The sequence below is a fragment of the Herpailurus yagouaroundi genome, unplaced genomic scaffold (genome assembly GCF_014898765.1).
Source record: "Herpailurus yagouaroundi ecotype Mexico unplaced genomic scaffold, PumYag 162, whole genome shotgun sequence".
NCBI lineage: Eukaryota > Metazoa > Chordata > Mammalia > Carnivora > Felidae > Herpailurus > Herpailurus yagouaroundi.
Window position 1 is genome coordinate 70,668,835 of NW_024412403.1, and position 24,831 is coordinate 70,693,665.

General features: G+C 42.8%; 1 protein-coding gene across 20 annotated transcripts in view; it reads left to right on the forward strand.

The window, feature by feature from the left end:
- Positions 1-24,831, forward strand: part of KALRN (kalirin RhoGEF kinase) — a 673,147-nt gene that overhangs the window by 396,622 nt on the left and 251,694 nt on the right. For 14 of the 20 annotated variants that reach the window (XM_040484739.1, XM_040484740.1, XM_040484741.1 and 11 more), the window contains exons 17-24: positions 897-1,115; positions 4,769-4,918; positions 7,737-7,851; positions 11,365-11,480; positions 11,943-12,065; positions 19,987-20,169; positions 21,431-21,549; positions 24,616-24,682. In XM_040484739.1, the coding sequence (XP_040340673.1) occupies positions 897-1,115; positions 4,769-4,918; positions 7,737-7,851; positions 11,365-11,480; positions 11,943-12,065; positions 19,987-20,169; positions 21,431-21,549; positions 24,616-24,682 (1,092 nt within the window). The remainder of the gene's footprint in view (positions 1-896; positions 1,116-4,768; positions 4,919-7,736; positions 7,852-11,364; positions 11,481-11,942; positions 12,066-19,986; positions 20,170-21,430; positions 21,550-24,615; positions 24,683-24,831) is intronic. The other 6 variants (XM_040484745.1, XM_040484749.1, XM_040484756.1 and 3 more) reach the window with 1 other exon arrangement.

Below are 24,831 nucleotides of genomic sequence, written 5' to 3' on the forward strand. Positions count from 1 at the left end.
TGGCTGAGGTTGCAATAATATTAGCTCTTTGAAGTCCTGTTTCATCCACATCCGTACTTTATTTTAGTAAGTTTTAATCCCTTTTGGCTCTCTCTGCCACCCTGTCCTCCAGCCTGGTCTCCCTACCTCCTACAGTTAATATGAATCAGAGAATGCAGACCACATTTAGCCTGAATAAGAAAATAAACCTTCCATGATATATATATTATCCTAAATGCGAACATAAGTAATGTAATAATGTAAGGATTACACATTGAGCTAAATTATCTACTACACTGCTCTGTTCCCTTGGTGAGGTAGCAAAGTGATGGTGAGATGCTACTCTTAGGCTTTATTAACCTGCCAAATTTATTCCTTCTCCTGGAGTCCTTTTCAACTAATTATTAATGTTTAAAATAATTGCATTGTTGGCTGAGCTTTGTATTATATGGAGATTTTTTTTTCTTATGTGCTATGTTTATTTGATCTGTAAAATGGGACTACAGCAGTAACTTCCTTTAAAAACTCACTACAGTGAACAATTTTATGATGAGATTTGAAAAGAAAAATTCACTAGTGTATGAACCAATCAGGGAGCAGATATATACACAACTGTTATTTTTCTACCACAGAAACTGAGATGTTTTTAGAACCAGTGATACAAGTAGGAGAGTGGGGGTGGGGGGTGGGCAGGAGCCAGGGTCCTGAGCATTCAGTTAATGAAAATGCATGATGTTCTTTTTTTTTTAATGCGCTTTAAAAACAGTGATATATTAATCGTCATGACAAAATGTTTGAATCTACCATTTAAAGCTCTTTAACTTTTCTGCATCTTTCCACTCACGCCTCACTCCACCCCCTCCTGTACCACGCCTGGGTCGTTCCCACGGACCTCTCTCTCCTCCCCTTGTGCCCAGTCCCTCTTTCATGCCACTTCCTTGCAGAAGACGCACCAGAGCGCCCTGCAGGTACAGCAGAAAGCTGAGGCTCTGCTCCAGGCCGGCCACTATGATGCCGATGCCATCCGGGAATGTGCCGAGAAGGTGGCCCTCCACTGGCAGCAGCTCATGCTGAAGATGGAAGACCGGCTAAAACTAGTCAATGCCTCTGTGGCATTTTATAAAACTTCTGAACAGGTGAGGGAAGGGCTGCAGGGTGTGAGGGACTGATGTTGATGGAGGGCTTTTTTTTTTTTTCCCCTCGTACTGCAAATCTGCAGTATCTCCCTTAACAAGAAGCTAGTCTTCTCAGTACTAACCTTTGAGAGTAGAAAAATGATGTGGAAATACTGCAGTTAGCTTCCTTATAACATTTTCTTTAGAGAAGTGAGCCATGTGACTTGCTTCTTAGGAATTTCTCAAACTCATCAGACGTAGATGTTAAGGGACAAATTGCACTGAATACTAGATTTGAGGGGTGTATGGGTCAGCTATTGCCACAATAATGCTACCCCACAACTCAGTGGCATAAAACAATAAGCATTTTGTTTTTAAGTATTTGAGTTCAGCTGATCTTGGCTAAGCTTGCTGGAACTGGGCTCCCGGCTATAGATTTGGTCTGGATCTGCTCTCATGTCTGTCATCCTCCTTGACCAGCAGCTATTTGAGGCACATTTATGGTGAAAAGCAAGAGTGCAAGAGCCCAAAATCTACTGTGCAGGTGCATCTCAAGTCTCTGCTTGTGTTACATGCTCTAACATCCTTTTGGCCAAAACAAGTCACGGGGCCAAGCCAACATCAATGAGGCAGGGAAGTATATGCCTCCTATGAAGGTCAGGAAAGTAGGAAAGCAGAGTGACCGTGATCTAATGTGCCACAGTCAGGCACTATGCCTGAAAAACAGTCAGCACTTTCACTCGTGGGGCTCTCAGTCTGATGGAGGAAACAGTTCTCTGTCACCAGTGGACCATGAGCCTAACTGGTAGGATGGTGCTGCCATGGGAGAAAAGGCAGGAGATACATACAGCGGGACATTAAAGATGTGTACCCTTCACTGTCCCATCTGTACAGCAATATGCACAGGGCCGAGAGGATTTTTAAATGATTCAGGTGCTTTTAAGGGAACTCTTTTCATGAAATAGAGGTTTAAAACACAGTAATTTTGGGACACCTGGGTGGCTTAGTTATTTGATTTTCCAACTCGTGATTTGGGCTCAGGTCATGATCCCAGGCGCCGTGGGATCACGCCTCACATCAGGCTCTGTGCTGAGTCTGGAGCCTGCTTGGGATTCTCTCTCTCCATCTCTCTCTGCCCCTCCCTCACTCATTCTTTTTTTCTCTCTCTCAATAATAATTAAAAAAAAACAGAAGTAATTTTATTTAATGTAAAATACTTTCCTCATTTGAATTGCTCCCTGGTAGAAATCAATCAGAAATGTTCTCCTCTGGGTGACTTACAGGGACCATGAGAAAGTCTGTCTTGAAGCAAATATGACATGCCTGTCAGAGGGCCCAGTAGCCAGTGTTCCAGTCTCCACACCTTTTCTCACTTCTCCTTTCTGTTGGAGTAATGATGCCTTTGACGGTCACAGAATTGGGAGCAGCTGAGTAGGATGGTTTATAGATGCAACACAATCCCAATCAAATCCCAGGATTTTTTTGTAAAAAAAAAAAAAAAAAGATATGCTGATTGTAAGATTTATGTGGAAATACAAAGAATCAAGAATAGCCAAACAATCTTGAAAAGAAAAAAAAAAGTTGGAGGAGTTACACTACTTGATTTTAAGACTTACTCTAAAGCCACAATGATCAAGACAGAATGATGTTGGCGTAAGAATAGACACAATGAAACAGAATGGAAATTCCAGAAGGAGACCCCAAATATACAGTCAGTTGATTTTGACAAAACAATTCAAAAGCAAAGGAAAGAATGATGCTGGACAACTAAATATAGGTTTCCCCTGCTATCTGAATGTAGAGCATTCCTATGAAAACTTTTGTAAGCTGAAGTCAGATGTAAAGCAAAAAAGCAATGACCATTAATTTACATGGGAAATTTTTTTTAACATTCCCAGACCCAAAAGTAACCTCTTGTAGGCCCTTTTGAAACCTTAGGGACACATCTTGCTAATGGACGCACAGAATAAGTCAAGATAAAGCACAGATGCTCACAGACACAGTTCAGAGCTGTGGCAGCTGGATGCTGAGAGGCTGAGTATAGTTCCTGGAGAAGGAGGCTGGGGACCACCCTCACTACTTGGGTGCATGCTGCCTCTGTGACAGCTTCCCGCAGAACAAATGCTGAACACTGTGTTTTACTTTTCACCTTTTTTCATAAAACCGAAAATCCTCCACGTATTTCTTTCAGTTAGTAAAAACAGGTACTAACATAGGTCTTTCACAAACGTGAAGTGGTGTTGTGAGCTTGTGAAAAGCAGGAAATACCTGTACCCAGATTTTTTTTTAATGAGGTTTAATCCCTGTCTAGTATCATACACCACTTTTAGTTTTTAATGGACCGCGATGCTGAAGGGGACAAAGCTCTACATTAAGGAGTCAGTCAATTTGTCCCTGAACTGACCTTGCCAAAGGTTACCTTACCGCTCTGGATTTGTTTCTTTACCTGTTAAATTAAAGGACTTATGCTTGCTAATCTTTTCATTTCCTCTAGCTCCCAAATTGATTTTTAGTTCAGTATTATCATGGGACAGGCCTTAAGTACTCAAAGTTTTTTGCATGTCTGTGATCCGTTTTCTCTCAAGACATGGGCCTTCCTACACATATTCACGCCTTGCATGAGGAGAGGTGTGTGGTGCCAGAGGAGGCAGGATTCAGGGACAGGCCTCCTCATGACATGGGGAGCGTGTTGGCCATGAGGGTGATTTGCCTGGAACATTTTTCAGCTCAGTTCATCACTCAGTAAACATCCTGTCTAGTACCACACTCTTCATCAAAAGGGATGGCCTTCTCAGGCAAAGGGGACCCAGGATAGTTGTAGCTGTCCTCCCTGCTGCCATAGCCAAGCTTTCAAAGCCTAGTAAAAGAAAGTATAGGAATACAGGTTTCTATTTCCTGCACCCTTCCCTAGGCCCTGACACAAGGCTGCCCTAGGTCCCCTTCTGTTGCACCCAACCTGACTTCCATCCAAGTGCCATTTGCAACACTTTTGCTTTTAGAGTATGGCCTCTTAGCACTTTGAGAACCACTATCTTTTAAGTTAACCTAGATTTGTTATCCTCTGAAGGAAATGCACATTTTCTAATAGAAGACCTGAAGTTGTCATTGCCTTATGATGGTAGCTCAAGACATTTTTGCTGGGATATGTTTGCCAAGGAGGAGGAAAGAAATCATTCACTTAGGACCCATAAATCCCTCAACACGGCCACTTCCTCCTTTATTTCTGTTTGGGGCTACTTCCTGTATGGCAAGTACAGATGGTTGGGCAATCCTAGTATCTTCTCTAAACTTCGTTTTCCTGCTCTGCCATATTCACAGAGTCCTCAAGAAGTTCCAGAGATAGAATGAACATACACAAAACACTTTGAACCCCCCTCCCCCACAAATTACTAGTCTTTCTTCCTTCCTTACTCTGTATACTCTCCCTAAGTGATGCCTTCAACCCCATAGCTTCAGCCTTCAGCCAACGACTGTCAGAAGATGACTCCAAGTCTCCCAAACTCCACTGCATCCTGGACTTCTCTTAGATGTCCCAGGGGCACTGCATGTTCTAAATCTACAAACTGAACTTCAAAAGGAACATGTCACCTGTGCAGGGTTCTGTCAGCTGAAGCTGCTCAGAAAATCCTTCCTGACCGAGTAATCTACAGAGCCTTTCCTCCTTGGTTCATTAGGTCTGTAGTGTCCTGGAGAGTTTAGAGCAAGAATACCGGAGAGATGAGGACTGGTGTGGTGGACGAGACAAACTGGGACCAGCAGCAGAGATGGACCACGTCATCCCACTCATCAGTAAACATTTGGAACAAAAGGAGGCCTTTCTTAAGGTGAGAGCACATTGTCACCCACAGTGTGAGACATTAGCCTTGCTCCTTGGTCTCCGTTCTGACTCTGTCACACACACGCAGGCATCATCATATGAGCTTTCCATCCCCCTGTTTTCCTCACTTCTTATCTAAAGGGAGGTATTTGTAGAGAAGATAAAAGAAGATACTGGCTGGTTACCCTGAAAGGTTGAAAAGTTACACTTCAAATATTATTTCTCTCAGCACTTTCTAGATGACTAGGCAGTTATTATATACCATTAGTACAGGTGCCATGTTCGAATATCATGATATCCCGTTGATGTTGTTAATTGAGAAAAATACATAGTTTCACCCAGTGATGTTCGGTTTATAAAGATATTTTTAATTGAAATAGATAAGCCCAGGGGCACCTGGTCGTCTCAGTCAGTAGAGCATGCGACTCTCGCTTTTGGGGCCGTGAGTTTGAGCCCCCACATTGAGCACAGAGATTACTTTAAAAAATTTTAAAAAGAAAGAAATATATAAGCCCAGATTAAATCAGTATTAAAATAAATATTTTATAAATGGATGATGCAAAATTTAGGGCAAGAATTAAATGAATTTTAGACACCTTATTTATCAATTGAACAATTATCAGTAACCAATGGATATAACACCACTTATTTATTCTGTTGCGTGAAGAGAGAAATACATCAGTTTGTTTGTTTTGGTTTCTAATAGAGCCCTGGTTTCTCAGGGAGGAAGCACAGTCCTGCTCTGAGCAGGCTTTCAGCTGGTGTGGAAAGTCCTAGTAAGCCTCTTTCCTCTAGCCTTTGATCTTCTCTCTGCCAGAGTCATCTGTGTTAAAAATTATCTAAAGGCTCTGTTTACTCTCAAATTTCTTGCTTTCATGTTCTGCTTCCTTTCAGGTTTCTGAAAGTACAAAGAGAATTTTTATACTCTGACATGTTGCTACTGCTTTTCTATAATTCTATAATTAACTGACTTTCTTTTATTAGGGATTTTCTATACTTGACCACCTCTTTGAGTTTTACTTTTTTTTTCTCTCTTTCTCTCTTTTTAAGATAGCTTCTCCCTGCACTCCTCCTTTCAGGCATTTGCACCTGCACTCAATCAGAACCCTTAGTAATCAGCTCTTACTAATAAGATTAAATAAAAAGTCTTCTATACCAGGCTTAAGAGATTTTAAAAGTCTTTTCTAGTATAAAACAAAGTTTAAAACAATAATTTAAGTGGAGCATATTAAAGAATTTTAAAAGGGGCATAAAGATATTACTTCATAAAATTACGTTTCTTTTGAAGCATGAAACAAAAAATGTTTTCCATGTGTGCCTAAAATCATAGGTGAGAAACTCCCTATTGCTGTGGGAATCAAATGCCCAATGGCAGACACTGAGTTCTCCATTTATGTGTATTAGTTCATCTATGTTGGATACTTTAGCTTTGGACCACCATCCAGCTGTTAAATTCGTGGACTTCATGGTGGATAGACTCACCAACAGTCTTTTACCAGAGCTCCCAGAAACAATTGTTACTAATGCAAAATTTAAAATAATTTTTTACAGCGTAATTTGTGGAATCAGTTGCTAAATGTAAAAAGGTGTCAAAATTTGACAGTTTTGTTTAGAGATACTATTGAAAACTGTAGATTAAAAATTAGTGGACTAGCATGTATCATAATCCCCCTTATCCATGGGGGATATGTTCCAAGACTCCCAGTGGATGCCTGAACTTATATATACTATGCTTTTTCCTATGTGTGTATACCTATGATAACATTTAATTTATAAATTAGGCACAGTAAGAGTTCAACAACGATAACTGATAATAAATAGAACTGTAACAATATGCAATAATAAAAGTTATGTGAGTGTGGTCTTTCAAAATACCTCATTGGACTGTACTCATCCTTCTTGTGATGCTGTGAGATGATAAAATGCCTACAAGATGAGATGAAGTGAGGTGGATGATGTCGGTACTGTGAAGTAGCGATAGGCTACATCACATCAGGAGGAGGACCACCTGCTTCTGGACCGCAGTTGACTGCGGGTAACTGACACTGCAGAGATGGAAACTGTGGATAAGGGGCCCTGCTGCATTACTTCTGCAACAGAAGAAAACCTCAAAGAAATTCAGAAATTCTTTGGCCTTGAGAGAAACTAGGAATAATCTGTCAGTAGTCCTAGATTCTAGCCCTGACATGCTTCATGATTCCTGCCCACTTGGGGCCTGGGTCTCCTCCATGGGGACAAGGAGAACGTGACCTGTCCTCTGCCATGCACAGCTAGCACGAATTGTCAAGAGGGTGGTGGAATGGCTCTTAGTCCTGTGTGTAGATCCATATTTCCCAGCAGTAGGATATTAGTGTCACTGAGGTGGGCGTGGATTTTATGGACAAATAAGGTTTTTTTAATGTAATTTCCATTTGGATATGGAATGTATGGTTAATAGGTTTGTTTACCAAATTTGCTTTCTCAAGTCTAAACTAATGTTAAAGTGACTTACCCCAGTGGTCATATAGGAGGCATTCTGGTGGCAGAGGAAAACCAGCCTGAGGCAGTAACTATGACATTATTAACACTGAATCAACATATAGGGAGTCAAGGGATGGCTGATTTCTGATTTTGAGCTGGGATGGAAAGGGGAGAAGCCCAGGGAGTGATTCTTTCTTCCACAAAAGGGTGAGCCTCCTGCATTGGGATTGGAGTATCTGTGAACCAGAAGTGGCCTCCAGGGCTCTGCTTACCCAGAGCTCCAGAAACCTCACCACCAGCACCCCTTTTCCAGTGTCTTAGACCCCATGCACCTGCTGGGGTCCTCACACCTTTGTCTCTCTCAGGCCTGTACCCTGGCGCGGCGGAACGCTGAAGTGTTTCTCAAGTACATCCACAGGAACAACGTCAGCATGCCCAGTGCCGCCAGCCACACGCGGGGACCTGAGCAGCAAGTGAAAGGTCAGTGTGGGGGCTTCCATCCGTGACCCACATCGGCAGCACTGACCGGAGGCTGTGTACCTGGTCTTTATGCAATCTCTGATTTCCTGATTCTTCTCCTTGGATAAGAAAAATGTTGATGTGAGATGGCATGGGCAGTGGTGATTCCTGGGCAATTTTTAAACATGCATCAGGATTTGGAATGGAAAAATGAAGATGTAATTTCCCCGGCACTTTTTCAGTTATCTTGATCTAGAGCAACACTTAATTTTATGAAGTAAAAGAAATGGTCTGTATCTACACCGTTTGTATAGTAGCCACTAGTCACATGGGCTACTGAGCACTTGAAATGTGGCGAATGCAACTGAGGAACTAAATTTTTCCTTTTATTGAATATTAATTAACTTAAATGTAAATATCCAGATGCAGCTAACATATATTGAAGAGCACAAGACTAGGGTATCTTACAGCCCAGAAACAAGACACAGACTGAGAAGCATAAAACCAAATTCTAATCCTGGCTTTATGACTTACCATGTAAGCTTTTATAATTTCAGTTTCTTATTTTATTTATCTATTTATTTTTATTTTTAATTTTGAGAGAGAGTGCGAGTGAGCTCGGGGCACAGAGAGAGAGAGAGAGAGAGACAGAATCCCAAAGTGGGGCTCAAGCTCACCCGATGCAGGGCTTGAACTCACCAAACGTGAGACCATGACCTGAGCCAAAGTTGGATGCTTGACCGACTGAGCCACCCCAGAGCCCCGTTTTCATACTTTAAAATGGAAGGTGTCTGAATTCTGGTTCCTAAAAATGTGGTCCCCAGACCAGCAGCACTCGTATCACCTGGAGACATGTGAGAAGCACAGACTCTCAGGCCCTGCCTAGACCTGCTGAGTGAGAAGCTGCGTTTTGACAAGAGCTCTTCCACCCCAACCAAGCAGATTTTTTGTGTGCACATAAAATTTAGATAACTACTGGTCTAGATAATCTTTAATATCTCTCTGAAGTCTATATATCTACAATTGTATGAACAAATCAGTAACCTTCAATAATTGCTAATCAGGTGACCACTTTCAGCTTAAATGATTATCATTGGTATCACTGATGCTGGGCCATGCAGAAATTGGCCTTCGAGTGAAGAATTTAACAAGTGTCATCTCATCTTGACACAGCAGAGGACTGCAAGTCTGGAGACCCAGGCTAGGGAGGGAGTTGAAACTGACCTGGAGTGAGGGGTGGGGACAGGCTGAGGGCTGAGAAGTGGGTGGCACTGATCTGCCATAGGAAGGGCCTCCCTCCCTGCTCAGAGAGCTTGAGAGGTGGGAAGATTAGAGGCCACTGGGAAGAATTACACTTAGGAATAAAATTTGCTGCAGAGAAGAAGGAAGCAGGGTTCCTTTTCTAGATATGCTCCCTGTTTGAGGTCAGGGGACCCGTGGGTGGCTGGCATTATGTCACTCTGTCCTTCGTGCACATTGCAGTGCTGGCAGCAGTCCGGGTGAGGCCAACTGCCTGCTGAGAGAGCACGTGCCTCCCCCTACACCTCACTGTACCAGGAGTGGCAGGCACCCAGAAAGACCAGAGTATGCTGCACCTTCATAAGGGTGAGGGCAGGTTGTTGTGTCCATAGGAAAGCTTTCCAGAAAGGGGAGAAATGAAATCTGAAACTCTAGGATTTTTGCCTGATCAGGGTTGATTCTCTTAACCACCGCAGAAGATTCTGCAGTGAGCAAAACAAGGATTAGGAGGCCAAAAGATTAAAATAAACACAGGTTCTTACTTGTCTTTGCCCAATTGAAGCTTCCACCTAAGCAGGGACCTACAATTTCTCCAATACCTATTTCCTTTCCACCTGCTGCCTGGACCCAAGGCCAGGACCACTTATTTTAAGTTTGTATTACAGGTGCAATTATTATGGCATAACAAGCAAAAATTCAGTGACTTTCAACTGTAAGCATTTATTGTTCAAGTGACTGCATTGGCTGGGGACCAGCGGTCTTGGCTGGGCTTAGCAATGCGGCTTTGTTTCATGCTGCAAGTCTGGCTGGCTTGGTGCCTTCACTGCAGGTTGGGTTCTTGCCTGTTCCACATGTATTAATTCTGGGACCCCAGTTGAAGGAGAAATTACCCGGGAAAACTCCTTATAGTGGTGATGGCAAGGTCATGTGCACAAACACACTAATATCTGTTAACAACACATTTGCCAGATCAGGTCACACAGCTGAGCCTTGAAGCAGGGCAATTTGTCTCTTTGTGGAGGAACTAAAAAGTTACATAATAAAGGCATACATATAGGGATTGGTGACTAATTGAGACCTATGAAAGTTCTCAGCGTTAAAGGAAGAGAGACAGATTTTTGTCCTTCCAGGAGGATGCACTAAAAGTTCGAAGTACAAGTACTGTGATTTGATTGTGCCCTTTTCTGTAAAGCTTCTGTAGTGGTAGTCTGTGCTTCTCAGCCTCTCTAACCCAGAGGACCAAGGTAGCTAAGGACTCAGGCTCTGAGGTCAAACATTTCTATCTGAATGACCCTGGGCAAGTTACCTAGCCTCTCTGAACCTCCGTGTCTTCATCTCTAAATGGAGGTATTAATGGTATGTGCATCACAGAGTATTATGAGAATATGTGCTTGCTACCTAGCAAGTGCTTAATAAATATTAGTTTTTCATATCATTGTATATTTTATTAGTATCTAACAGAATTAGCAGGAAGCAGGAGGCAGACACAATACAAACTAAATAGGAGTGCTTCAAGCATAGAGCACACTATTAAAACACATAGGAAATTTAGGCATGTAGCCAGCTGCTGCTGGAATGACAGGAGGAGAGAGGGACATGACATGGATGAACACCTGCCGTGGCCCATCGTGGTGCCACATGCCTGGTGCATGTCCTCTCACCTGATATCATTAGAGGTAACGAGAATAGCATTCACCTTTTCTTAGCATGGAAATTTGGACCTAGAGACATGATTCCAGGTAGACATGATCCTAACACAGCTTCCCTACGCCCATGATTTCAAGGCTGTGCTGTGTATGCATAGCCGCTTGTACAGGGCAGAGAGTGTGGCTCAGGACATGGGTTATCTATGCAGTTATACTGTCCCTCATACTGTTTTTCCTCTCCCACCCTCTCCTAGCACTCCAGAGTGGCTGGGATTCTTATCAAGTCCCCTTGCTCTCCATAGGCTCCAGAGGCCAACTGAGTTAGCTGTTATTTTAAGATCTGACACCTCCCAAGGTCTCTTACCATCAAGCACTGGCTTTGGTATGAAGAGAATCAGGGTCACTTTTAAGTTACCCTGGGGGCATCCTCTTCCTCCCTTAACTGATGGAACTTCATCAACAGGCCTCACCGCCCCCCGATCTTGCTCCCCTCTGGGAAGTTCTCTGTGGACCAAGCTTTTGGTTCCCCCCATCTGGTGCCTGGATTAGTCCCATGGGGAGATTTGCAAGTCACAGTTATCTGGCCCCTGGGGTGTGCAGATTTGCTCAGCGCCCCCCAGAAGCAGCGCTCCTCTCTTCTGCCCCACAGCCATCTTGAGTGAGCTCTTACAGAGGGAGAATCGCGTCCTGCACTTCTGGACCTTGAAGAAGCGACGGTTAGACCAGTGCCAGCAATATGTGGTGTTTGAGCGCAGTGCTAAGCAGGTATGTTGCCCTGACTTTGCCTCAGTTCTGGGGACTGTGTGGACACCCAGATGACCACAGCATGGGACACAGAGGAGGGTCACAGCAGCAGGCATAGTAGAGATGGGAGGTGGTGCTGACAAAAGGAAGGAGAACAGACTGTCACTTAGCAGTCCTTCAGCCTTTACCCATACTCTGTACCAGGAGTTGGGAGAAGATGCTGGGGTCAGATTGCCTCTGAGAGCTCATGGGTGATCCTGGACCTGGCCTAGAAGACGAGGATGAGACATTCTCTTTACTGGTAGGATGCTCCAAGTCTAATGGGAGAGGGCTCAGTCCTAAAATCAGCTTCCAAGCTCCATACTGACCAAATGGTGCCAGCATTTCCTGGGTCCGTCACACTGTCCCAAACAGTGTAACAATGCATGTTTTGCAATTGACAGCTGACTTTTGGGGGACTGGGTGGGTTGTTTCCTCCCACAGGCGCTGGACTGGATCCAAGAAACAGGTGAATATTACCTCTCAACACATACCTCCCCCGGAGAGACCACAGAGGAGACTCAGGAACTGCTGAAAGAGTATGGGGAATTCAGGGTGCCCGCCAAGGTAGGAAGCAATCTGGAGCCCTCCCCACACACACCCAGCACTCCCCAGTCTGGCCAGTTTTACATTATGAAAGGGAGAACAGCTTCAGTGCACAGAAATGTTGACCACAGGGGCAAGGGGTGGGGCGGCGGAGAGCATGGGTAGGATGATCTCCATTGAAACCTGAATACCCAAAGAATTGCAGCTGCTGGATGGAGCATCTGTATGAGAGAAGTCAGCTCCTATACACTGTGCTCCCAAATACTCACCTCCATGCTACAGGTGTAGACTCTGCTGTATTCTTTTAGACCATATAAGGCGAAGGGGCACACTCATGTGAAATGCACACTGCACTGTGAACTTCTGCACCTATCCACACGTTCTTGACGTTTGAATGGTTTGGGAAGTCTACCCGTATAGGCCAGTGACTGTGGATGGGTTCACAAAACAGGTGAGTTTCTTATTTCCTGAACCGACGGCTTCCATCTGGCCTCAGACCTGCAAACGAGCCAGGCTGGGGTCTCTGGGGAGCAAAATGTGCACTGACGCACACAGCACACACCATCACACCCCCATTCACACTGAGGCAGGAAATGCTGTCGTAGGAGGAAATCTGTTTTCACAGCCAGGGTTTGGTCTGAGGACCCTTGGGTCTGAATGAAAATCTCCTGTCTCAGTTCCCTCTTTGTGGCATCCTCGCGCCTCACACTGGGCTCCCTGCCATCGAGGAGGCTGTCTTGGCACCACTTCCTCACATGGCAGGTGCTCTAACCAGGATGAGAGCTGCTTTTGTGGAGGTCACAGTGGGGGGGAACGTACTGATGCCCACCCCCACCCCCGCCCCAAAGATCCCTGCTAAGGCACATTTCCTCTAGTTTCCTGTCACAAAATTAGGCCCTTAGCCTCTTTCTGGAACTGATACTTTATGAGTGGGTATTCACTTTATGAATTCTACACTATGAACTTCTGATAGTGGCAAACTTTCCCCTGCAACCCTGTGAGCTGCGGGGCCTTTTCATCCAATGTGAAAAGCTGTCAGTTCAGATAAGAGACTCATTTCAGTACCAACCAGAGCAAACAGCACTAGGAAGGTGACAGATGCCCAGAACTCTTTTCAAATCCAAATGAAAATAGCTTTTGAATGACCTATACTTTGTGTCTATCTGCCCCCCTCTAAATAATGAACCATTAACAAGCAGAATGGTATCAGATCCACTGGTGTTCCAACCCCATCAGATGGATTGTGGTAGATACCCAGAACTTGTTAGGATCGGAATCTGTTCATAACCTAAGAGGAAATGTAGAGAATTGTCTAGTCAACTTAACTTCCTCTTCCTTAAAATCCTCTTGCTGTCTTTCTCCTCTTTTCCATTCATATTCGTAACCACCCTAACTGGATTCCATGCTTTCAGCCTCTCCTTCCTTCCCATCCATCCTGCTCATCATTGAGATTCATCTTGAAAACACTGGGTGGGTCCTGTTTCCACCCAGTCCAAGAACTTCAGTGATTCGCCAGTGTCTTCAGATTAACAACCTCCACAACCTCCACAATAGCACCACCTCACCTCCCCAGTTTTATCTTCATTATTCTTTCGTGCAAATTTTATGCTCCAGCTGAATGGATGTATTTTCTTATCCTCTGAGAGATACATCATATGCTTTCTTGCCTCCGTACCTTTTCCATACTGTTTTTCTGCCTAGAATATTATTTTCTTCCTTCTGGTTTGTACTTTTTTTTTTAAATTTTTTTTTCAACGTTTATTTATTTTTGGGACAGAGAGAGACAGAGCATGAACGGGGGAGGGGCAGAGAGAGAGGGAGACACAGAATCAGAAACAGGCTCCAGGCTCTGAGCCATCAGCCCAGAGCCCGACGCGGGGCTCGAACTCACGGACCGCGAGATCGTGACCTGGCTGAAGTCGGACGCTTAACCGACTGCGCCACCCAGGCGCCCCTGGTTTGTACTTTTAAAAAAGAGCCTGCCTTTCCACTGGAGTGCCTCCTTCTCTGTGATCATGCAGACATGCTGGGATGTGATCTGGCCCATCCCTGCATTCCGGCCACTGTTGTCTGTATAACCCTTAAGGGACCTGCCATGAACCATCCTGTTCTCCAGTAATCTGTGCGAAGTGTCATCTCATGTCTGAGCCAGCAAGATCCCAAAGGATAAGAACCACACTTTGTTTACTTGCCTGACTGAATCATGCATCAAAGGGAGGCTGCAAATATTTGTGAACATAGGGGAAAAAAGAAGTTTGGGTAGATTCAATGACTCCCTACACCAAATCTATATTTAATGTGATTCTATTCCTTTGGCTCTCTCTGTTCTCTCTCCCTCCTAACTTAACTCTTTCCATAATGGGGTTTCATTTTCCCATCTATCATGTTCTAAGTCTCAAGAATATTTATTACAGGGTAACGAATCCAGCTGAAGAGCTTCTGATTAAAGGCAACAGTTGCCTCCTGTTCCTCTCCAGCTGCACTTCCCAGAGGCAAGCCTCCTTTAACTAGCTACCTTTGATTTTAGTCTTTATAACCAGTAAAGTGAATTGGAAATGGAAACCAAATTGACCTCAACACAGAGAAAAAATAGGGTGGCCCTCACAACTAAACAGGGCAATAGAGCATATTGAATATATTGAATTATTATTCTCTGCTCCAAAGAAACAGATCAAATAGAAGAAACACTACATATAAAAATATACTTTCTATATAGCAAGCCACAAGTGTAAAGAGAAAAATAAGATAAAGAGAATCAGGTGGGGATAAGAGGGTAACAAAATTTTTCTTATTGTGGTAGGCTGTAGAAAATCCAGTTAGAAGAGTACACGAGATATTTTCCTATTGTGGGCTTCCAAATTTATAAGGAGTCAAAGCACATGATGATAGGAAAGCTTAATCATTTTGGCAGCTGGAAGAAATCTATTTCTTCTAATAGCAAAATTTTGTTTGAAGATTCTTTGGTTTTTCATTTTTTACAATTCAGTGGATTTTGTATATTCACAAGGTCATACAACCATTGCCACTATCTAGCTCCAGAACATTTTCATTACCCTCAAAAGAAACCCTGTACCCATTAGCAGTGACTCCCCATTCCTTCCTCTCCTCAGCCCCTGGAACCACTATTCTATTTTCTGTCTTTATGAATTTGCCTATTCTGGAAATTTCATATAAACAGAATCCGGGAATCCTGTAATACGTGGCCTTTTGTGTCTGGCTTTTTTCATGTATAATGTTTTCAAGGTTCATTCATATTGTGGCATGCATCATTACTTCATCGCTTTGTCTGACTGAATAATACTCCATTATAGAGATATGCCACACTTTTTATCCATTCATCAGTTGATGGACATTTGGGTTGTTTTCTGTTTGAGGCTACTATGAATAATGAATATTTGTATACAAGCCTTTGTGTAAACATCTCTTTTCAGTTCTCTTAGGTATATACCTAGGAGTGGAATGGCTGAGGCCTATGGTGACTGTATGTTTAACTTTTTGAGGAGCTGCCCAACTGTGGCTGTGCCATTTTACATCCCCACCAGTGGTGTATAAGAGTTCTGACTTCTCCACATCCCCTCCAACACTTGTTATCATTCATCTTTTTAATATAGCCATTCTGGAGGGCATGGGGATTTTATTTACATCTCCCAAAGAGAACTGATGTTGAGAAGACACTTCTTTAAACTGGTAATTTTATCTCCAAAAGTGAAAGAAGCTATGAGATAAGTCAGACTTAATTCTTAACAAAAGAGAATTAAATGATAACAAAAGTGCCTTGTGCCTTAGCTGAACTAAATTAGCTAATTGAGAAATGAAGGCTGTGTGGAAAGGGGACACTGGGCTTGTTTGCAGGTGCTTTACACTGGGAAAAGTAGGATCTGAACAGTTCAGATAAAAGATGGGCCTGATTTTGTTTCTGAGACTCGTAAGAGGATATAGTTTACATGCAATAGACATTTTTGAAAGTTTTAGTTTCTCACATATAGTGACAAACTCTCCCCTGTGGAATGAATATGAAGATGTATCTCAAGAGAACTTTTTACCCACACAGGGAGCTCAGTAAATTCATATCTACAAAGAATGTATCAATAAATACAAGGAATATCAGCAATGAAAGGCAAATTGGAAGATTATAATAAGATTATGAGAATAACATCAGAAGGCTAAATAACTTTAATAACTTATCAAATGTGCAAAAGATACCAAAAGGGCTTTTTGAAAACTATATTCAGAGTAAGGCTCACTGATCAGGGAAAGATGACATAATATTAACTGATCAAAGAAGGGAAAGAAGAAAAAGGGGGGGGGGAGGAAGAAAAATAGAACTACTGACCCCTTTATTTTTACCTCTGACTTTTCTAGCAGATTACATAGAATTCAAAATAGAGCAAAACATACATTAGAGGAACCATGAAGCCCAGGATAAGTGAGATATTTATCCATTCTAAATGTCCAGGCTCAAATGAATTACATTTCCTAAAGGCTTCATGGCCCATACACCTGACCCTACCATTCAAGAGCCTCTGCAATCTGACCCCCATTTTATCAGTCTATATAAGTTACTCTGTTTTGGTGGCAAGACTTGAGATTCAAACTGGCTTGAATTATGAAAGGGAAACGATATTGTATGGCTGTATATGGAAATGAATATAGAAGCCATGGCTAGACCTCCCAGGAGTCCAAGAAAATCTGAATGACTCAGCCTTATGGGAAGAACAAGAAATGTGGCATAGTCTCACCTCTGGATGTGAACACTGGGCTGTCACCCTACACCAGGGGCCATCCTAGCAATCACACTGTCTCGTCATCTCATGACAGGGGGATCAGGAATACATTATCACCGCCACTGTGATTCAGCTTGTCTTTCCCTTCTCATGTCTGCTGTCTGTTTTCAGTTCTACTCTGCAACCACCTACCCAGTTTTCCATGCAGTCCAAATCCCCAGAAAAACAACTGGGGCCAGGACACCACACAAGAAGTCAGTGGCTTCATATTGATGGGCCACCCCAGTGATACAAGTGTTTGCCTCTGATATCATCAGCTGTGGCCAAGCATTTGGCAGGTCACATGGTGCCACCATAGTCACTCGTATGTGAGAATTCATTTCAGACTACTCTAAGTAGGTGCATGGTTGCAGTCCAGTGTATGGGTCAAATTTTTCATCTAATTCTCCCCAGTATAAACCCTCAACTTTTGCTGGTCCAGCTTTACTTACCTCCAAACACAATATTACTCACTAATTCATTTATTCAACATTTATGGTATGCCCACTATTTTCTAGACCCTGGAGATACAAATGAATCAGATGTAACACTTACCTTTGAGATGTACACAGTCTAATGAAGGAGACACATAAGTGACTCAGACTGATATGTGCTGAAGTAGAGGTACACATATAGTGCTTTAGGGACAGGGGAAAGAGCATCCCCCATCAGCTGGTGGGGAAGAGGGCCACTGGATGGAAAGCAGGGATGAGTAGGTACCACCCATGACAGCAGGAGGGACATGTGAGGTCAGCATGACTGGTGCTTAGGGGCCATGGAGATCCTGGAGGCAGCCACTAAGGTAGGTGAGACCACATGAGGAGGGTTTGTCTACACTGCCCAATTTACTGTCCATTTGTTCCCCCAGGTCCATACATACCTGGGACCCTCTTGGTCACAAGCCATTCTCTCTGTTGCATCTGAATCACAGTTTCCAGGTTTCAGGATGCCATTTCCTGTGATGGAACTGCCTGTAGGGCTGCTGCCACCAGCTGGCCATGAAACTCCCATTTCATGATGACATCTTACTGAGAGAGTAAATAAATAAAAATAAATAAGTGCTTTCAAGAGTTTTACATAAAGATTTCTTGATTATAGCTGCAAAAAATTAATCTCTGTTTTAAATAAATAGCAAACCTTATAACAATTGTTTTCAGAGGGGGAAAAAAACCCCTAAATGTAGTGAGGTAGAAGTCCTTAGGATACCAGGGATCTTTTCTTAACCAATTCCCAATGCTATTATTCTTTGCCTTATCATGGCTAAGGAGATGCTTCTCCTGTCCCCATACCCACCTTCTTTCCTTCACACCAAAGTTTTTTGGGGCCCTCGTTTCCCAGCCTGGGTACCAGCTCATTGTCCTGAGACAGGAGAGGTTCAGACATGTGTGTTGCTGAAGAGCTGGATTCCACATCTTTCTGGCCTTGCTTGTCTTTCTGGCTAGAAGGAGTCCCTTTCTGGCATTTCTTGAGAGGGTTAGTCTATTGTGGGAGATGAGCCTGGAAAAGTGAGGGAGGAGGGTGGAATAAAGAAAGGCTCTTCTGGAGCACCTGGGTGACTCAGTTGGTTAAGCATCCAAATTTGGCTCAGGTCATGATCTCATGGTTCGTTGATTCAGGCCCCACATAGGGCTCTGTGCTGAGAGCTCAGAGCCTGGAGCCTCCTTCAGATTCTGTGTCTCCCTCTCTCTCTCTCTCTCTCTGCCCCTCTTCTGCTCATGCTCTGTCTCTCTCTCTCTCTCAAAATAAACATTAAAAAAGAAGAAGAAGAAGAAAGGCTCTTCTGTCCGTTCTACTTTTGCTCCAGAAATTTTTTGCCTCAGTTATCTAGATTTTAGCATGATCTAAATCTTGGACCTACTCTCTTCCAATCCAAAAGATAATTTTACTTCTCAGAATATTATTACAGTATTCTTTACTGTTTCGTAAAATTAATCAAGCTTCCCTGATTTTGGAGTTTCAAAACCCAACCTTAGGATAAAAGATAAGCAAGTGTTTACTTCTTTGAACATTTCTTCTGTTTCCGTATCTTACTGACATAGTCCTGCTTCCCCACGAGACCTTTCCTGCCCATGCCAGCCCACCTTCATTTTTTTCCTGTTTTAAAATTCCTGCAGTGTTAACTCTACATCCTTCTCATGTTGACGTTCAGTTACGTAATGCCCCAAGTTATTTAACCACTCTACATGACTATCTTATCCCCTCTAGAGATATAGACTGTTTAGGGAAAATGAGTATCTTTTTCTCTGCTTTTGTTTACCCCCCGAGCCTGTCCCCACAGCCTTCCGCACAGTGGTTAGGTACAGTGGTATGGACAGAGTAGATGTTGAACAACCTCTTGCTAGAAATGAAATTAATCCAATACACATCAAAACTCTACCTTAGCCCTGTAGTAGATACTAGCTTCATTAACTCCATTCTCTCTCTTTCTCTCTCTCCCTCCCCCCCCCCACCTCCTCTCCCTCCCTCCTTCTCCTTCTCTCAGACAAGATCCTGGTAGTGAAAGGGGCAGACTTCACTCTTAAATATGTTAATTGGATTTCTTTAGATCCTGGCCAAAGTCAGCTTACCTGTTGACAAGCCCACTTCAGGCCAATACAGTGAAGGGAAGAGAACTAGGCACTTTGGTCCAGAGGCAAACAGGCTGTGTCGCTCACAGGTGGTATGAATTTGAACAAGCCCTAAGCCTCTCTAAGCCTCAGCTTTTTTCATCTTGGCTCAAAAAGACCCCACACCACCTCCTTCCATCCACCATTTAGAGATACTTTAAGACTCAAATGGATCTCAGATGTGACTTTAACCTATTCTGTGAACTGATAAATATGTTAATATGTAAGATTCTTACAGTAGTCATGATGGCTAACATGTATTGCTTCCTGAGCTCTTAATATGAGCACTATGTTCCAGGCACTGTTCTGAGCATTCTACATTGTCATTTCATGAAATGTTCACAACAACCTATGATGTAGGATTATTATGATCCCTATTTTGCAGGTGAAGGAACTGAGGCACTGAGGATTTAACTAATTTATTCAAGATCTCCCAGCTAGTAAGTGAGAGCTGGGCTATAAACCCAGGCAGGCAGTGAGGTATCTGTGGCTGCTGTGAAAAAAAGAGTGATGGGACTGAAGGGCCGTGAGAGTAAATGTAATCTAGTAATTTAAGACCATCTTTTGGGACAGCAAACAAAGGAGAAGGTGAAGCTTCTGATTCAACTGGCCGATAGCTTTGTGGAAAAAGGCCACATTCATGCCACAGAGATCAGGAAATGGGTGACCACAGTGGACAAGCATTACAGAGACTTCTCCTTGAGGATGGGAAAGTACCGGTACTCCCTGGAGAAAGCCCTCGGCGTCAACACAGAGGTGGGCATGGGGGTTGCTTAGCTGGGACATCCTCCCTTCTCTCCCTCTCCGTGCCACTGATCTCATTACCATGGAAGGAAGTGGGCTGTCCAGAGCAATCTTTCTGAGCTATTGACCCCTAGAACGCCTGCCTTGTGTGGTTTTTCTAGTGGAGGGGATGGATCTTGGTAAGCCATTGGCCTCCAGCCCCTCATGATTAGTACTATACAGCAAAATTGGCTGGCCAGGGGTGGGACCCATGGCTACAGAACAGTTTTTCCATGTGTAGAGTTAACTGTTGCCTTTGGCGATTAAACCCTTTACCTTGGCTTCATCAGTACCATCTTCCAACCAATTATGTTAATCAGCAAATGTTAGGGTCCCCAGTATGCACAATAGTGCTCTTTCAAGAATAAGGGATACAGTTGTACAAAGGCTGTTTGACATTTCAGCTGAAAAGAGATACTATTTGCCATGAATCAAGGAAAGACTGACTGTTAATCTCTTCTTTGTAATAGAGGTCAGTAACCTATGAATTAAGAGCTAAATATAGGCTGGCAATTTAATCCTAGGATTTCTAATTCTTAAATCTTTAAATAGGCTCATGCTCTGAAGCAGAGCAGACTAGAGAGTGCACTAGTTAAACCGCTAAAATTGAGGGAAATAATAACATATCCCCCATGCTTTAAACTGTGAGATTTTTTTCTAAAGGCTCCCACCCTGTATGCATACAAAACAGTGGTTGAAATAAGCAGGGATGGGCAGCTAGAAAATTTCGTAATTGTTCTATCATTTAGCTTTCTGTTTATAGGGGAAGTTGTTCATTTAAATAAAAATATTGGCTTTTATTATTTTCCCTTGACAAATGAAAGTTTTCTTATATCTTCATGTATTTAGGTTTCACACTGTTTTAATGGTTAATAACCAATCTTAGACTAATTTATATGTGTGTGTGTGTATAGATAGATTGATTGATTTAATAAGGACTGAAATCCTTGGGGAAATATGACACTAATTATTAAATATACTTATTGTTTTTCCTTGCTATGGATATTAGCCCTGACCAGTTGACTTGAACATTTTAAATATTTCTTATTTGGAAAAAAAATGTATTTTCCTTAAAGAAGAGCACTCGTAGGTGGCCATTTGAGGGATTCCCCATCTTCTGAACTTGCTCCATTATGTCTTTCTCCCGTTTTGCCTTCTACCTCCTCCCCTAACTTTGGTGAGTTGCTCTCCTGAAGCATCTCTCAGATGACCTCTGCCATCTCTCTCTGTGTAGGACAATAAGGACTTGGAGCTGGACATCATCCCAGCGAGCCTTTCAGATCGCGAGGTCAAGCTACGGGATGCCAACCATGAAGTCAATGAAGAGAAGCGGAAGTCAGCCCGGAAGAAAGAGTATGTTTTGGAGAGCTTTCACCCAATTAGCAAGCTCGTCTTGTTTTTCTCTGCTACATGACCCTTTTGACAGCTTAATGTGTCCTCATGACCACCCACAGAAGGGTGGAATAGACAGACATGATGCTTCTAGCCACACTTCACACAAATCAAGAATTATAGAGCATTGGATAGTGGAAACAAGGAACCATGCCCACCATATAAAACATTTCTTGATCACTCTGCTTTCTTTATATTGGTGCTGGGGAATTACACATACCCAGAGATCTTGCAAGGGCTTTATGGAAAACGTTTTGACAGATTCATTTTTGGGTAGTGCTGGAAAAAAATAGTGTGTCCTAAAATTAAGAAGCCCAATGTAGTTGATTTTATCAAAATAGAGTAGGACCACAGGTCCCTTGGAGCTGAAGAAACTGAAGCCAGTCTGCAAAGCCAGAGCTTGTGTTTTATCTGGGAAGTGTATTAGTTTGTTTGGGCTGCTGTAACAAAGTATGATGAATTAGGTAGTTTCAACGGCAGAAATATATTGTTTCACAGTTCTAGAGACTGGAAATCTGAGATCAAAGTGTTGGCAGAGTTGATTCCTTCTGAGGGCTTGGAAGGAAGGATTTGTTCCAGGCCTTTCTCCTTACCTTCTGGATGGCTGGCTTCAGGTGCACATGGCATTCTCCCAAAATATACTTATATACATATTTCTCCCTTTTTAAAAAAATTTTTTTTTTAATGTTTATTTATTTTTGAGACAGAGAGAGACAGAGCATGAACAGGGGAGGGGCAGAGAAAGAGGGAGACACAGAATCTGAAACAGGCTCCAGGCTCTGAGGTGTCAGCACAGAGCCTGACGCGGGGCTCAAACTCACGGACCGTGAGATCATGACCTGAGCTGAAGTCGGACGCTTAACCGACCGAGCCACCCAGGCGCCCCTATTTCTCCCTTTTTTAATGACACCAGTCACTTTGGAATAGGGCCCTACCCTTCTCCAGTATGACTCAGTCTTAACTATTTACATTTGTAATGGCTATTTCTAAATAAAGTTGCATTCTGAGGTACTAGGACTTTAACATATGAATTTTGGGGGAACACAATTCAGCCTGTAACAAGGAGGGTAATTAAGAGATCATACTTGGCCAAATCTTCCTGCTGGACTCTCTCAGGGTCACCAAATAGCCAGAGGATGTTAAAGGGCAGGTGGAAAAGAGAACAAAATGAGATGGAGGGTAGTGGAGCTAAATTATGAAGAAAGACAGTCAAGACTACAGGAAGCAGATGGAGAAAAAGGGAGAGGGTGGAAGAATACCAGAAACCAAGGCAGTAAAATCAAAGATAACTTTTCAAAGCATCTCAGATTATGTTCCTCCTGATTTTCCTTCTTTCCTTGTCTACCAAGTACCTGCAGTGTATAAGAAACTTTGCTTATGTGATCTCACTTAATCCTTTCAGCAACCCTGTGTGATCAGCTGTTATATAAGTAAGGAGTCTGAGGTTTGGAGAAGCAAGTCCTACCTCCAGTAAATGACAAAATCAAAACTCAGCTTCTATTTGTCTGACTTTAAAGCTCATGCCCTTTCCACTCTACCAATAGAATAAGAATATTAAGAGAGTGGCTACTTAACTCCTGCAAAAGGAAATTTTTTTAAATTAATACTTTAAAATTAATAGAAAGACCACTGCTAGAACAGTGTATTGCTTTAAGGAAAATCCCACAAAGGTAAAGGTCCAGGAAAAGATGCTGCTCATTTTCATATTTCTTGTGAAATTCCCCACAGGGGACACTTTAGGGATAGTCATTCTCAAAACTTTCATGTGATGGAGCACCTTCAAATTGGGGCTTTCGTTATGAACTACCATGAAAAACTGACATAGAAAGCCTATAAGATAAATGTGTAAGCATATACTTTGGCAAATTAGACATTACTGCATATCACATGTCAGCTAGGAAGCACCATTTTTTACTAAAAATCTGTAAAAGAAAGAAAATGAAGTAGGTATACTTCAATGAAGCCACGCATCATAAGTTTAATAACTGCCAGAGAGCATTGTGTTGTTTTGGGGCCCAAGTGGAAGGGAGCTCTCTCCTTACAGATGTGAAGCACAAGCTTTGCTTTACGGGAGACCAAAGAGCAGTCACAACATTGTTAACTTGTGCTGTGCCTGGATTTGCTTGCTCAGCTTCACTCACACCAGTCTGTGCTGTAAACAAGCCCCGTTAGAATAGCATCAACGTGTACAGGATAATCTAGGCCAGAGGTCAGCAAACTATGGCCTACGGGCCAAATCTGACCCCTCGTCTGTTTTGCATAGTCTGTAAGCATAAAGTTATTTTTTAAATATTTTTAAGTGATTGAAAAAATATCAAAAGAAAAATATTTTATGATGTGAAAATTGGATAAAATTCTTTTTGTGTCCATAAATAAAGTCTTATTGGAACACAACCACACTTTTTCTTTTCATATTGTCTGTGGCTCCTTTCACATTACAACAGCAAAGTTGCCCACAAATATTGACTCTCAGGCTCTTTATAGAAAAAGTGTGCTACCCCCCCGCCCCCCAGTCTCAGTGGCAGCATCTTGGGCATCTGTGCCTGGCTTTTAAACCTGGTTTGACTTCTAGTACGGCTACCATTTTGGTAAAAGTCAACAGTTCTATTGAACAGGAAACAGAAATCCTCATTCTGGGAGCTGTGAGACTTCCATGCAGGAAGCTGAGAGTGGAGCTGTCTAGCTGGTGAGAATGAGTATGAGTGTTGCTGCATGTTTGTGCATACATGTGAGCACACACGTGTAATGGAGGACACACGTGTGTCAGCAAAGCATCACAGAGTGGCGAGACTGAGGCAGGAAAGGGAGAGAATATGGAACTAGCTGAACACAAACATCCTGGAGCGATAGAGAACCAATGATAATACTCAGAGGCAAGGAATTTTGAAGAAAGGAAGAGACATGTTGGTAAAGCAAAAAAATGGGGTCATTCAGGAATGTCATAAATGCTGGGGTGGGGAAGGGAAGTTTGAAGGAGGGGAGGTATTATATCCCGAACCAACTAAAAGCCCATTTGTTTTCTTCTAGATTCATTATGGCTGAATTACTGCAGACAGAGAAGGCGTATGTAAGGGACTTACATGAGTGCTTAGAGGTAAGTCTTGCAGTAATCGGTTCACAGCTGTATTGGAAAAATGACAGCCTTGCCAGCATCAAGTCCTTGAGAGGAGCTCAGTGCTCCTTGTCTTCTCCCGGAGCTTAACACATAAAAGCCAACAAAGGAAATCTTTCTCCCAGAGTCAG